The 14,926-nt window shown below is 47.9% G+C and overlaps 1 protein-coding gene across 1 annotated transcript; it reads left to right on the forward strand.

Annotated features, from left to right (window-relative positions):
- The first annotated feature begins 6,563 nt into the window (after positions 1–6,563).
- On the forward strand, positions 6,564–7,453 carry LOC141021474 (FBD-associated F-box protein At1g60410-like). The gene has a single exon (XM_073497343.1). It carries the CDS (start codon positions 6,644–6,646, stop codon positions 7,025–7,027), a length of 384 nt encoding a protein of 127 aa, XP_073353444.1. The 5' UTR covers positions 6,564–6,643; the 3' UTR covers positions 7,028–7,453.
- The last annotated feature ends 7,473 nt before the right edge of the window (positions 7,454–14,926 follow it).

The following is a 14,926-nucleotide window of genomic DNA, read 5'->3' on the forward strand; positions in this document are numbered from 1 at the left end:
CAGGCCATCTGTGGCAATAAACCAACTTAGGCCAAAAGCCTAAGCTTGGGGGAGTACGTATTTCTCACCGACATTACATTCATGTTCACACACTCATTGCTAGATGTCGGTGCTCATACTTTTTCACTGTAATATCCATGCTAGTTTACTTTCTTTTTTCTTGCTTTCTTCTTGTGTGTTTGATAAACCTTAAGAAAAACTAAAAAAATTAGTGTAGCTTTTAGTTAGTTTACTTTTCTTGCTGTAGTAGTAATAATTAAATAGAAAATCCAAAAAGGTTTCCCATTCTTCTTTTGCTTGTTGGGAGCTTTCCCGTGTAAATAGTTTTATTTCTTTTCTTTTCTTTGGGGGCCGATAGAAGAAGACCATGATTAAATTGTTTAAGTGGCTCTTATATGCATTATTGTTGATTTAACCAAGTGCCCATATTGCCTTGTCTTCTCCTGTTTATTGAATGCTCACAGATTCCAGCTTAGTCCAATGCACGTGCACTATTATTATTATTCACATCGTTTGGTCGTGAAAGTGAATGGCAATAATGATGATATATGATGGACTGATTGAGATGAGAGAAGCTGGTATGAACTCGACCTCTCTTGTTTTTGTAAATATGATTAGTTTATCGTTCCTGATTCAGCCTATTATGAATAAACATGTTTGCAATGACAATTACAGATTATAGTTGCTCGTGCCATGCTTGATTAGCTATGAGTTATAATGGTTTACCTTGCGTCCCAACATGCTATTAAAATGGTTGTGATGTGGTATAGTGTGGTGGTATCCTCCTTTGAATGATTCAAGTGACTTGACTTGGCACATGTTCACACATGTAGTTGAAACAAATCAACATAGCCTTCACGATATTTATGTTCATGGTGGATTATATCCTACTCATGCTTGCACTCAATGTTTATTAATTTTAATGCATGTTCATGACTGTTGTCGCTCTCTAGTTGGTCGCTTCCCAGTCTTTTTCTAGCCTTCACTTGTACTAAGCGGGAATACTGCTTGTGCATCCAATTCCTTAAACCCCAAAGTTATTCCATATGAGTCCACTATACCTTCCTATATGCGGTATCTACCTGCCGTTCCAAGTAAATTTGTATGTGCCAAACTCTAAACCTTCAAATGAAATTCTGTTTTGTATGCTCGAATAGCTCATGTATCAACTAGGGCTATCTGTATCTTCCATGTTAGGCGGGTTATTCTCAAGAGGAGTGCACTCCGCTCCTCACTCACGAGAAAATGGCTGGTCATCGGGATGCCCAGTCCCATGCTTTATGCAAACTAAATCAAAATAATTGCAAACAAAACTCCCCTGGGACTGTTCTTAGTTGGAGGCACTCGTTGTTTCGAGCAAGCCATGGATTGATGCTTGTTGGTGGAGGGGGAGTATAAACTTTACCATTCTGTTTGGGAACCGCCTATAATGTGTGTAGCATGGAAGATATCGCCATCTCTTGGTTGTTATGTTGACAATGAAAGTATGCCGCTCAAAATATTATTTATCTCTATTTCAAAATCGAGCTCTGGCACCTGTACAAATCCCTGCTTCCCTCTGAGAAGGGCCTATCTATTTACTTTTATGTTGAGTCATCACCCTCTTATTCACTAGCTGGAGAGCGCTGTTGTCATTTGCATCCATTACTATTAATTTATATTGGGTATGACTATGATTGGATCTCTTTTACCATGAATTACAATGTTTAGTCAGTCCTTGATCTTTAATGGTGCTCTGCATTTATGTTTTGCGGTCTCAGAAAGGGCTAGCGAGATACCATCTTGTTATATCATATCATGATTGTTTTGAGAAAGTGTTGTCATCCGAGATTTATTATTATTGCTCGCTAGTTGATTATGCCATTGATATGAGTAAACATGAGACCTAAATGTTATTGTGAATGTGGTTAGTCATAATCTTTGCTGAAAAATGTTGGCTTTACATATTTACAACAACAAGAGCAAACAGAGTCTGTAAAAGTTTTTCTTTATCACTTTCAGTTTATCAACTGAATTGCTTGAGGACAAGCAAAGGTTTAAGCTTGGGGGAGTTGATACGTCTCCATCGTATCTACTTTTCCAAACACTTTTGCCCTTATTTTGGACTCTAACTTGCATGATTTGAATGGAACTAACCTGGACTGACGCTGTTTTCAGCAGAATTGCCATGGTGTTATTTATGTGCAGAAACAAAAGTTCTCGGAATGACCTAAAACTCTACGGAACTTATTTTTGGAAATAATAAAAATAATGGAAGAAGAATCCATGTCAGGGGGGCCTCCACCTCTCCACGAGGGTGGGGGGCAGGCGCAGACGCGCCCCCCTGCCTCGTGGGCCCCCTGTTGCTCCACCGACCTCAACTCCAACTCCATATATTCGTGTTCGGGGAGAAAAAAATCACAGAGAAGGATTCATCGCGTTTTACGATACGGAGCCGCCGCCAAGCCCTAAAACCTCTCAGGAGGGCTGATCTGGAGTCTGTTCGGGGCTCCGGAGAGGGGAATCCGTCGCCATCGTCATCATCAACCATCCTCCACCACCAATTTCATGATGCTCATCGCTGTGCGTGAGTAATTCCATCGTAGGCTTGCTGGACGGTGATGGGTTGGATGAGATTTATCATGTAATCGAGTTAGTTCTGTTAGGGTTTGATCCCTAGTATCCACTATGTTCTGAGATTGATGTTGCTATGCCTTTGCTATGCTTAATGCTTGTCACTAGGGCCCGAGTGCCATGATTTCAGATCTGAACCTATTATGTTTTCATGAATATATGTGAGTTCTTGATCCTATCTTGCAAGTCTATAGTCACCTACTATGTGTTATGATCCGGCAACCCCGAAGTGACAATAATCGGGACCACTCCCGGTGATGACCGTAGTTTGAGGAGTTCATGTATTCACTATGTGTTAATGCTTTGGTCCGGTACTCTATTAAAAGGAGGCCTTAATATCCCTTAGTTTCTGCTAGGACCCCGCTGCCACGGGAGGGTAGGACAAAAGATGTCATGCAAGTTCTTTTCCATAAGCACGTATGACTATATTCGGAATACATGCCTACATTACATTGATGAATTGGAGCTAGTTCTGTGTCACCCTATGTTATGACTGTTACATGATGAACCGCAGCCGGCATAATTCTCCATCACCGATCCAATGCCTACGAGCTTTTCACATATTGTTCTTCGCTTATTTACTTTTCTGTTGCTACTGTTACAATCACTACAAAACCCAAAAATATTACTTTGATATCGTTGCCGTTACTTCCATACTACTTTGCTACTAAATACTTTGCTGCTGATACTAAGTTATCCAGGCGTGGTTGAATTGACAACTCAACTGCTAATACTTGAGAATATTCTTTGGCTCAAGTTGTGTCGAATCAATAAATTTGGGTTGAATACTCTACCCTCGAAAACTGTTGCGATCCCCTATACTTGTGGGTTATCACCCCTCGCCCAACCTCGTAACCTATCAGGCATACGATATCAACGGATACACGTTCTACACGGAGGCCAAAGATATGGACAGTGATGATCAAAACTCAGGGGTGACGATGGAATGCATGACCGGCAGCGAAAACGGCGCAACTAAAAGATTTTACGGAAGGGTCGAGGAGATCTGGGAGCTTGACTACGCTGGACTGCACAACACGGCGATGTTCCGTGTCAGATGGGCTAAGAATTTCGAAAGAGAAAACCGGAATTTCACTACCATGACTATACCCGACGCCAAGAGCGCTACCGTGAACGCTATCGCAAAAAACGAGCCATGGGTACACGCTAAGCACGTGACACAATGCTTCTTCATAACCAACCCATGCAATCCCAGCCGTGTTGTCGTGAGGAGAGGCAAAAGGAACATTATTGGAATGGATGGAGTCGCCAACGAGGAAGACTTCGATCAGTACGACAACCCAATGAGGGAAGATGTCGATGATGATGAAGTATACGTCAAAAGAAGAATCAATACTACATTACCTAAGAAAAATCGTACTCCATGGAAAAGGCAAAGTCACAATGAGGGGCTCAATTATTCTTCAATGAACAAGAAGGGAAAGAAGCTGACTCAAAAACGAAAACGTCAACACTGAGGAACCGTATGTTATCGGTCAAATGATGTAATATATATATATATATATTCCTATTTTGTATACACACTTAGCCATTATTATGCATGGGTCCACTGATGTAATACATATGTTCCTATTTTGTATACATATTTAACCGTCAAATGATGCAATATATATCGCCTTCCCTTCGTTCACTGCTCTCCGGAAAAAAGAAAAGAAAAGTGAGAGAAAATAAAGGAAAACTGTTATATAGGTACTGGTAATAGCAGTAGCGCTTTACTGAAAAAGAGCTACAACTAGTCAAGGTAGCAGTAGCGGTTTCCGTATAAAACCGCTATAGCTGCCTGTAATAGTAGTAGCGCGTTTGCTCTAAACGCGCTACTGCTACATCCACTTAACCCAAAATCCTCACTCTCTCTGCTTCATCCCGCCTCTTTTCCCCCCAAATCCCCACTCTCTCTTCCCCCGTCGCACCGCCGGGGCCCTGCCCTCGCCGCGCCCCGGCGCTCGCCCCCGACCCTGACGCGCCACGCCTCCCTCCTCTGCTTCCTCCCCTCCCAACCTCGGCCGTCATCGGGCCTGCCTCCTCGCCCCTGCACCCTCTGTAAACCCCCCCTAGTGCTCCTCCTCTCTCTGCTAGCTAGGGTTCTTTGGTTAATTGACTTAGGATTTAGTTAGGGCAGTAGGTTAATTAGGTTATCTATTTAGTTATGAATTTAGCTAGGTTTTATAATAGGACATAAATTTAGCGTTAAGAAATTATAGTTAAAAGAAAAGGCAACATTTAAGCAATTGTCCAAATCAACATCCCTTGTTAAAGCAAATTTAGGTAGGCTGAATTTATATGCAAATTTGAACTGGACATGTCATGTTTTGGACATGTCATGTTTGGAATTTGGACATGTCATTTGGACATGTGATGTTTTGGACATGTCATATTTGGAAAATGATGATTATGTGCTGGGTAAATGATCCGGGTGGCCTATGTTATGCCGGAATGTTGATTCATTTCTGTTCCGGTGAATTTCAGGCGCTCGATATGTCCATTTTTTAGCAAAGGTCATGCCAAAATTTTCCGTGAATTTTGGCATGGTTTGTGCTAGATAGTAGGCATATCGAGTGCTGGGAGTTGCTGGGAAACGACATTCCGGCAAACATAGATTTCTTTTTTATGTCATTTCTCATTTTTTTCATGCTTTTAGAATTAAACGAGGAGACTTAATCATAGGAAACATGTCGAACAACGAAGAAACTGGGCCTTCTGACCAAGATGCAAACGAGATGGATTATGAGGGTGAACAAGAGTACCTCGACTATTTGACTGCTAAGCAAGGTTTGCAGGTCGGCCTCGATGATGGTACTGACGCCGACATCGACACCGACGGCGCCGGCACCGATGGCAGCACCAAGACCAGTGGGGAAGGTACCGGTGGGGAAGAAATCGACGGGGAAGGTACCGGCGCCGATGCCGCTACCGAAAAGAAGAAGCAGAGGATACGAAAACCTAACAAACTAGGGATTGGACGACTAGTGATCACAAAGATGGCACCTGGCAAGTTTGAGCCATTAGAGCTGGAAGAACCTCGCAAGTGCTATGGGAACCAAGTAGGATGCATCCTACGAGAATGCGCGAGCATCAATGACGATGACTTAAGGAGTAAAGAACATTTGACGCAGTTGCTCCTGGCGAAGTTGCACAAGAGATTCAAGTTCCCCGACCGGGATGATAACATAGAACAACCGTGGGATGATCCGAAGATGAAAAAGATTAACAATCACGCCATGGGCATGTTCAGTAATGATTTGGCCTCCTACACTACTGGAATCAGCTAATTTGCCATCTGCCAGCTCTTTGCCGTCTGCTAGCGGATGGCAAAGAAGGTCTTTGCCATCAGCTACCCAAAAGCAGACGGCAAAGAAAATGGCAGACAGCAAAACAGGCCTTTGCCATCAGTTAGTTCTTTGCCGTCAGCTGGCGGACGGCAAAGAATCTTTGCCGTCAGCTGGCGGACGGCAAAGAGAGAGGTGCCCCCCCACTAACGAGCCGTTTACGGAAAAAAAACGCCCCCACTTTGCCGTCTGCTAGCAGACGGCAAAGAGACAAAACAGCGGACGGCAAACCAGATCCACACCCCCACCGCACGTTATATCTTCTCTCCCTCTCTCCCCCCCGCCGTTATCTCTCCCTCTCTCCCCTCCCCGAGGCCCACCAGATCCGCACCCACCGCCGCCCCCGCCGCTCCTTGCTCCGCCGCCTCCTCTCCTCGCCGGCCGTCTCCGTGGCCTGCCTCCTCTTCGGCCTCGCCGGGTTCCTCGCCGCCGCGGTCTCCCTCTCCCGGGCGCCCGCCGAGGCCCCGCGGGGCCGCTGCCCGGACTCCTCGCACCCGCTCTCCGTCTCCGTCGCCTGGGACCGGCGCCCCAAGGATGCCGCGGGCAGCGCCACCGACCTCCCGGCGGGCCTCGCCACCGGATCGCGCGGCAGGCACAAGGTGGGGGAGCCGCGACCTCGAACAGGAGGCCGCCGCCTGGGGCGCATTGATTCGAGCTAGGGTTTCAGTCAATCGGTCGGGACCATGGAGTCGCCGCCGCCCAAGCGCAACGCCGGCCACGTCGGCGAGGACGGAATCAGCGCCCTCCCCGACCACCTCCTCCTCGACATCCTCGAGCGCCTCCACCTGCGCGAGGCGGTCCGCGCCGGCGCGCTCTCCACGCGGTGGCGGCACCTCCCCAGCCACCTCTCGCTTGTGCACCTCGACGCCGGTCACTTCCGCGGCGCCACATCGCTCCAGGTCATGGACGCGTTTACGGGCGCGGCGCGGGCCTTGCTCACTCGGGTGCCTCCCGCCGAGGGAGTGTGCGAGAGTGGTGCCCTCAAGGTGCTCGTCCTCAGCTTCTACACGTCTTCCCCTCACCTGACCTCATTAGCACTTGCAGTAGGCTCAGGCACCTCAGCTTGAGATTCTGCAGACTGCTTGATCTGCACTCCACGCTCAAGATCGATGTGCCGTGCTCTGAGCTCCAGGAGCTTGAGTTCATCGGCCTTTTGTGCACACAGATCGAGCTCGTCTCTGTCCCCAAGCTTAGACAAGTGGAGTGCAAATGTTGGCTCTTCAATAACCCTCCAGTGCGCTTTGGCTACGTTCCTGAGCTTCGCGGTTTAGTACTCGCTTCTAAAGCCAAGGCATGGCAAGAGCCATTCGCGCTTAGCGAATGCCTGTCAACGAGTGTTGGTGCCAGGAACCTGTCAACACTGACTCTGTGTTTTGGGTACCAAATGGTATACTTAATTTCTGCGCACCACTTAAATATAAATCTTCTGCATCGTCATACCATGTCTTCTCTACCAGTTTCAGTTGTGCATGTATGTTCTTGCTGCAGATTTGGATTCAGCCAGAACCTCCGAAGCAGCTCATTGCTATATTCAGAAACCTGACCTCTGTGCATCTGGGGCCAACTAGTACCAAGATTTTTTTTAACTTGGTACCACAGAAAGATGTATACCTAAAAAGTGCCCTGGGGCCACATGTTAGTGACACATGAAAGGCACTTCACAACTTGAATGTGCCGTGGTTGTGGTTGTGGGATGTGCCGTGGCGCGGTGGTGCTGGATGTGCCCACGTCGCCGGCGGTGCTGGATGTGCCGTGGCGCGGTGGTGCTGGATGTGCCCACGTCGCCGGCGGTGCTGGATGTGCCGTGGCGCGGTGGTGCCCCTGGGTGGCGCCTCCGTGCTGCGGTGCCCCTGGTTGGCGCCTTCATGCCCGTGCTCTCACTGGTGCCGCCGTTGTGGTGCTCTCTGGCAAGCTCCGGCTTGTTGTGGTGGTGTTGGTTGTGATGCTGGTCACACCATAGTGATGGTGTGGCTGCATCCTACTTCGGCTACAACTCCTTTTGGTGAGCTTCTCCTTGCTCCCCTCCTGATCTCTCTAATGCATAGCTCTAGATCTTGATCTTGTGGGATGTGAGGCTCTATTAGCTGTGGTTAGCTGCTGTAGATGAGCATCAACTTGTATTGGAGCTCTCTGTGATGATTCTTGCTGTGTCAGGGTTTTGGTCAGTGACCATCTATGTGTATTTGTGAAGTATATATACTCCTATACTGCTCTGTTCTGTTTAGTTGATCCTGGAGTTGTTACTTTGGTCAGTTACTTTACTCATGAACGGATACTCACTTGTTCTGAGTTATTTTACTTCTAATACTGATATGAACAGATACCACTTGGTTTGGCTATTCCTATTTGTCTCTTTCTAATAGCCTATGAACAGATGCTATACTTGGTTTTGGCTGTTACTTTCCTAGTTTTCTACTGATAAGACAGATACTACATCTGATTTGGGCAGTGATGCTGGTCTGAGCCCCCCTCTCTTAGGCTTAATTTACATGTGACTATCCCTGTGCTGTGATGAACTAGCCCTGGCACTTCCAGGCTGTCTGAGCACATAATCCCTCAAGTATACCTTCAGGTCTTCTGTAGCTCTCCTTAATAGTTATCTCTTCTAAGCTGCTGGTGGTTGGATGTGTTGGGACTTGGTCTGGTTGGCTGATTATCTTGATCTCAAGTACTGGCTCCTAGGACATTGCATTTCACCAAGTGAAATGCTACATTTCTACTCCTAACCCATTCTCTCTTTCTTAGTGTTTTTGTTATGCAGGTTGGAAGAAAAGAAGAAGATCCGGAGAAGATCTTAGTAATAAGATAGTCTTTTAGGAAAATAGATATTTAGTTTTAGATCATTCCTTGTAATATTTGTTGGATATGTGTTGGATATATATGTGTTCATGACTATATATTGGTAACATGTGTTGGATATATATGTGTTCATGAGTATTGGTAATATGTGTTGGATATGCTATATTGGTCATATATATATAAGTGTTTGATTTTCTATGAAAATGAATTGATATAAGAAGAAACAGAATTAATGCCTATTTGGTCTCTTTGCCATCTGCCAACAGATGGCAAAGAGCCTGCAGCCTTTGCCGTCAGCTGGCGGACGGCAAAGGCTGCCGTTAGCCACCTAACGGACACTAACACTACTCATTTTGCCGTCCGCTTCTTTGCCGTCCGCCGCAGACGGCAAAGAGCCTTTGCCGTCCGCCGCCTGGAAGCAGACGGCAAAGTAGGTCTTTGCCGTAGCCTTCTTTGCCGGAGCCTTTTGCCGTCCGCCTTTCGAGCCTTTGCCGTCCGCCGTGGCAGACGACAAAGTAGCTGTTTCCTGTAGTGCTAGAAAGGGAGGGTGAAACGAGCTATTGAGGCTGAGGAACCCCTGTCCAAGATTCTGGAGGAAAATCCGACACTTACGGAAGAGGAGTTCGAAAAGTTCAAGGACACTTGCGTTACCGAGGCAACCAAGGCTAAGGCTGAGAAATTCAAGAGCCTTCAGCAAAGGAACACGGGGAAGCATCGCCTCGGAAGCCGTGGCTACCTCGGTAAAAGGCCCATATGGGATAAGGAGGACGTGGAACATGAAGCCGCGGGTATCCCAGACCCCTTCGCAAAGTTCACCAACCCCTTGAAGCGTGACTTCATCACGGCCCGCTACAAGTGGGACAAGGAAAAGAAGGTTTTTTACACGGACCAGATCACGAGGAAATTGATTAGACTACTAGTAATTATTCTTTTACCACCTTACATTTGGCTCCATATCTAGTCGACTACACATTCCTAAACGGTTCACGCTCCTTCTGCAGGAGAAGCAACACCAGCTTGCAGCCAAAAGCCCTACTTCTCCGATGAGGCCCAAGTGGGACACCCCTCTCAACCGGGCCTTGAACGAACTTAAGGGACTCCCTTTGGGACAGCGGCCGCAATATGGTCGTGTGCACGGCGCTGGAGACGGCGCCAGGTGGAAGGTGTTTTACAACAAGGGCCCAGAGGCCAAGAAGCAGAAAAAGAAGTTTAGTCAGGCGGACATCGACGTGAAGGTGGAGCTTGCGGTCGAGAAAAAAGCAGCTGAGGACGCGAAAAAAATAGCCGAGGAGAAAAATGAGTTGCTACAGCAGGCAGTCAATGCAGCTGTAACTTCTTGCAGAAATGATTTCGCTACTAACTTGGTTCCAGCTATCATCAATTGGACGAAGGAAAATCCAGACAAGACGGTACATGATTTTCCGTTGCCCAGTTTCGCCGGGAGAAACTCCATGAACAACAACACCACCGCACCATCACTTGTTCACGCAACCGGGCCTCCTCTCGCAGTCGCTCCCGCTCATAGCAGCCCGTCCTCAGTCTCTAGCGCGCTAGGTGGGCCTTCGTCTTTGGCTGAGCTCGACGCCGTCACGGTAATTACATGTCGCACCAACATATATATATATATATATATATATATATATAGAATATTCCATTTTCGTTGCCTTTCGGATGTTTTACGCCACAGACATATGTGTTTGCAGGCCGAAGAAACCCCGTGCATGATACTCTACTTGATCAAAGGCCAGAAGGTGGATGAGGGAAAGGGGATGATAATGAACCCCTTGCAACCCACGTTCCACAACCAGCCGATCCCCGCTGTGCACTTCAGGGTTAGCTTGTCCAGTGTGAAATTGGGGCACGAGGATTTGCCTCCTCGAGTACAGCATGTGGGAGAGGACGACGAGACCCCGCCGCGGATTGGAAGCTGCAAGGGTTGGGTGCTGCTATGGCTGAAGAATCTTATTCGTCTGGAGCCGGCCGAGAGCACACCAATAACCACACATCAACAAGCATGTGCGGAGACCACCACCCCGCCTACGCAATTACCAGCTCCTGTGGTGCCGGGTGAGAGCGGCGGACGACGTGATGAAGGGGGTGCAATAGTACTGGCTGGTGTAATCGGTCCTGTAGAACAGAGAATGGATGAAGAGACGGAGGTCGACCCTATGGGTTTCCTCAATACAAACGCGTATGGCTGTGACATAGATATGATGATTCAACCATATGACAAATCGGGCTATCAGCATGGTAATGAGGATATGGATGATATGCCCGGGCAGGAAGGTCATAGCAGGGATTGCAAAAAGTCTCTCTTCATGAAATCCTCACAGGACACGCCTGAAGATGCCGCCTCAACACAGGCTCAACTAGCCGGGGGTCGTACAGTACCCAGCCCGGGAACACTGGGGCAGGGGTTAAGGAAGGGTCTGGAAGGTGTGCCCAAGAAAAAGGAGAGGAAGAGATCGGGGAAGATAGCTGCCAGACGATGGATTCTGAAGAGCGTGTACCCGTGAAAGGTGCGGCCTTGTTCCATCTCACGGGCAAGCCGATGCTACCGCCGAAACCGCTGGAAGCACTATCAGGGGATCTCAGGACACTGCACGACCATGTGATGTCGACTGAGAAAAGCCTACTAGCCTCAAAGGATCCAGGATATCTGACATATGCGGCTCGTGTGCCTGAGGGGAAGTGCTACGTCGACACACGGCCCGCGGATGTGTTCTTCCTGCGGGCTGACCATATCTTTGAGATGTTATTGACAAGATGACTCGATTTTACAATCGTCCGCCTTTTTGCGCTACATATGAGCTCCGTCATGAAGAGAGAAGAAGTCTCGCAAATCTATGTGGCGGATCCGTACTACATGCACGAGTCTTTCTTGAGTCTCGGCGACTTTGAGCATGAAACTGCTAGGGACTACCTCCAAAACTTCATGGTACAGAATAAGGACCAGGAAATTGTCCTCCTGCCTTATCATCCAAAGTAAGTCAGTTCCGGACAACCCTTTTGTACATTTCAATCATTCCTTCTCGCTCATATGTAGAATAATTTGAGGTGTCTTTTCCCCGCAGTAACGGGCGCGCCGTCCTTATCGTTCTTTACCCGCGAGTCTCCCACGCCATGTATTTCGACCCTTCGAGAGACTACGAGAAAAAGGACTACACCCACATAATGAATATTCCAGATGATGCTCTCCAAGGCTTCAACATTAGAGGTGGCCACATGCAGATCAGGAAACAAAGGAACAAGAAGATGGGTTTCGCGCATAAAACTGACTTCTGCTGCATCCATGTCCCAAAACCAAGCAAGAATGATGGATTCTACATTGTCCATCTCATGATTGAGTTCAGCACGGATCACCAAAAGCTTCGCATGACTAGAAGAAATGATGATCATATCCACAAGTGGCTAGAATCTCATGGAGAAGCAGATTATAAACTTAGAGATGACTTCTTTCGCATCCAAAGGGACATTGCGACGATCATCATGAAAGAAGTCACGATGAGAAGGGGATGTTCCACCACGGCCCTATATCGCGAGCTAACGTCCGAACTCGCATATGCATGCAACGTCTAGACCTCACGCCGTTCAAGAAGCTAGGGTCCATCCTCAATGATATGGAAGGATGGAACTTCTAGTGATTTACGATGCCGATGATGATGATATGTTTCGGTTGAACTTGTATACTTTCTGTAGCGATGAAACTTTGTGATGTCCACGGTCCCTGCCGAACTTGCGTAACGCTACTTTGTTAGTTTGCGTACGATGACCTGCATACCTCTAGTTAATTAGTTTGCGTACTGTATGTTGCATCTAGTATATTTTGTTGCATATGATTGTACATCCTCTTGATGAAGATGCATCTCTAACAGGTACCTAGTTTCTTGATGGTGAAGTGCTATGTCGTGTATGAAGGGAAGGTTCCGGGAGTGTATGACGAGTGGCATGAGTGTCAGGCGCAAGTGCAGGGGGTCTCGGGCGCCAGCCATAAAGGCTTCAAAAGCAGACAAGAAGCACAAGCTAGTTACTTGAGGTTCAGGCGAGCGCGAGAGAGGACTCATGACCGCCGCCTCATGTACTGCATAGTTCCACTATCACTCATAGTGATAGCACTTCTCGCGTATATCATTGTTTAGATGGATGACGTTGTAGTTGCAAGTATTCGAGACTTGCATGTATCGCTATTTTTGAGATGATGACGAGATACCACTTTGTGTTGGATGATGATTATGATGAGACTATTTGTATGTATATGCTATGATTACATTTGTGGTCTCGCATCCATTTGTATGTGTATGATGATGACATTTGTATGTGCTAAAGATTCTTGTATAAAGCCTATTCAAATACAAAACAAATAAGCAGAAAAAAATCAAAAACTACTAAAATTAGCAGTAGCGAGTGGAGGAAAGTTAGCAGCAGCGTGACTGTAGCAGTAGCGTGTACGGCCAAAGCGCGCTAGAGCTATTAGCAGTAGCGAGCTTCCGCGCAGCACGCTGCTGCTACACTTGTATAGCAGTAGCGCGGGCGCGCACGCGCAGCTGCTATGGGTTAGCTATAGCGCCTTATTAGTAGCGCCGGTCCCCGCGCTACTGATAGGCCTAAAACCCGCGCTGCTGCTAGGCTTTTCCCTAGTAGTGTATGTGCGCAGGTTTTTCATTTTTTAAGATTTTTATTTAATTTATTATGCTCATTTGAAATCTGGTCAAACATAGCTTTGACTGCTCCAAACCCCTCCCAAACCCCGCTAACCCTAGCGCTGAACAAGGACCATCCATCTAATCCTAGCGGCGACCAAGGGTCGTCGATCTAACCCTTCTAGAAGGAATCTGCAGGGAGGAGGGGGGCGATCCACGAGATGCAATCTGATTGGCTGGGAGATTGTTTTTTCTAAACAAGTACCGGGTGCGCTGGATGGACCGTTGGGCCATCTCGTTGTCTGGGCCTGAGAACGCAGTTAATAGCCCATCTCAGCCTTTCCAGGCCTGCATGCATGGGAAGGGCGGCGACGTGGGTTTGCATGCATGGGAGGCGGACGTGCATGCATGCGAGCGAAGCGAGCGAGGCGCGCTAGGCTAGCGAGGCGAGCTTGGCGAGCTAGGCTAGCGAGGCGAGCTAGGTGGCCATGCACGTATTGATTCAGAGTTAGGCCATTACGGCAGTGGTTCAGATTACGGCAGCGAGTCAGATGCACGGGCCCGGTCAAAGAGCTTTGCTATGCAGTGATTCAGATGCACGCACGCGCCCCATGCATCATTTTCGTGCAAAAATTAAAGGGTGCAAAACGTAACTGATACACACACGCGTCTGGATTCACACACGCACTGTTCTCATCCTTTCTCTCTTTGTCTCCCACCCACATGCCTATAAATGGGGTGCCTCTCTTCCTCTCCCACCCACAAGCCAGATCCGATCCATTCTCTCCAACTTCAAACACCCAAGCGACCGAGCCCTCTCCAAGCGACCAAGTGAAGATGCTGTTCAACGGGCCGACCTTCAGCCGTCCGCCTGTCTTGCTGGAGCTGCGCTACCCACCGGCCGTGCTCGTGGAGAGGGAGCTCCGTGTGTGGGCGATTTCAAGGTGGAGGGGTTCCGTCGAACTCACCCGCGCCTTCCTCAGAGCCAGCTATGCCCACCTCCCACGGGGCTCGCCTAGGATGTTCACCCTCAACGAGGTTCGTGACCGCGGCGACATCCTCCTACTGCTCACGTTCACCTTCACCAACCCATTTGACGCACACGAGCTTCTCAGCCAAGTCTTTTGGTGCGGCTGCGAGGCCATCTTCTTCACGGCGTACAACATCTACACCAACTATGAGAGCATCTTCCCCACTCCAGGCCAGATGCACTCCCTTCCCTACGAGGAGGAGGAGGAGGTGTGAAGTTGAAGACGGTGTTGAAGGGGCGCGCGACCAAGGTGGAAGAAGGAGGTCAAGAAGCCCGGAGTCAAGCTTGTCATGTTTCGTTTTTATTTTGTTGCTTTTCTATGTCGTGCGTGTCGTGTCGTGTCGTGTCGTGTTCGTGAACTTATGGGTCCAAGTTATTATTATGGGTTTGCCTAATGTAAGGGTACCGTGTGTTGCATCTTATCTAAGTTATTATGTGTGTTAAAATGTCTGTGCCCAAACATATCATTTCTTCCCTAAACCAAGTCATGAAGTTCG

The sequence above is a fragment of the Aegilops tauschii genome, chromosome 4, assembly GCF_002575655.3.
Source record: "Aegilops tauschii subsp. strangulata cultivar AL8/78 chromosome 4, Aet v6.0, whole genome shotgun sequence".
NCBI classification, from domain to species: Eukaryota; Viridiplantae; Streptophyta; class Magnoliopsida; order Poales; family Poaceae; genus Aegilops; species Aegilops tauschii.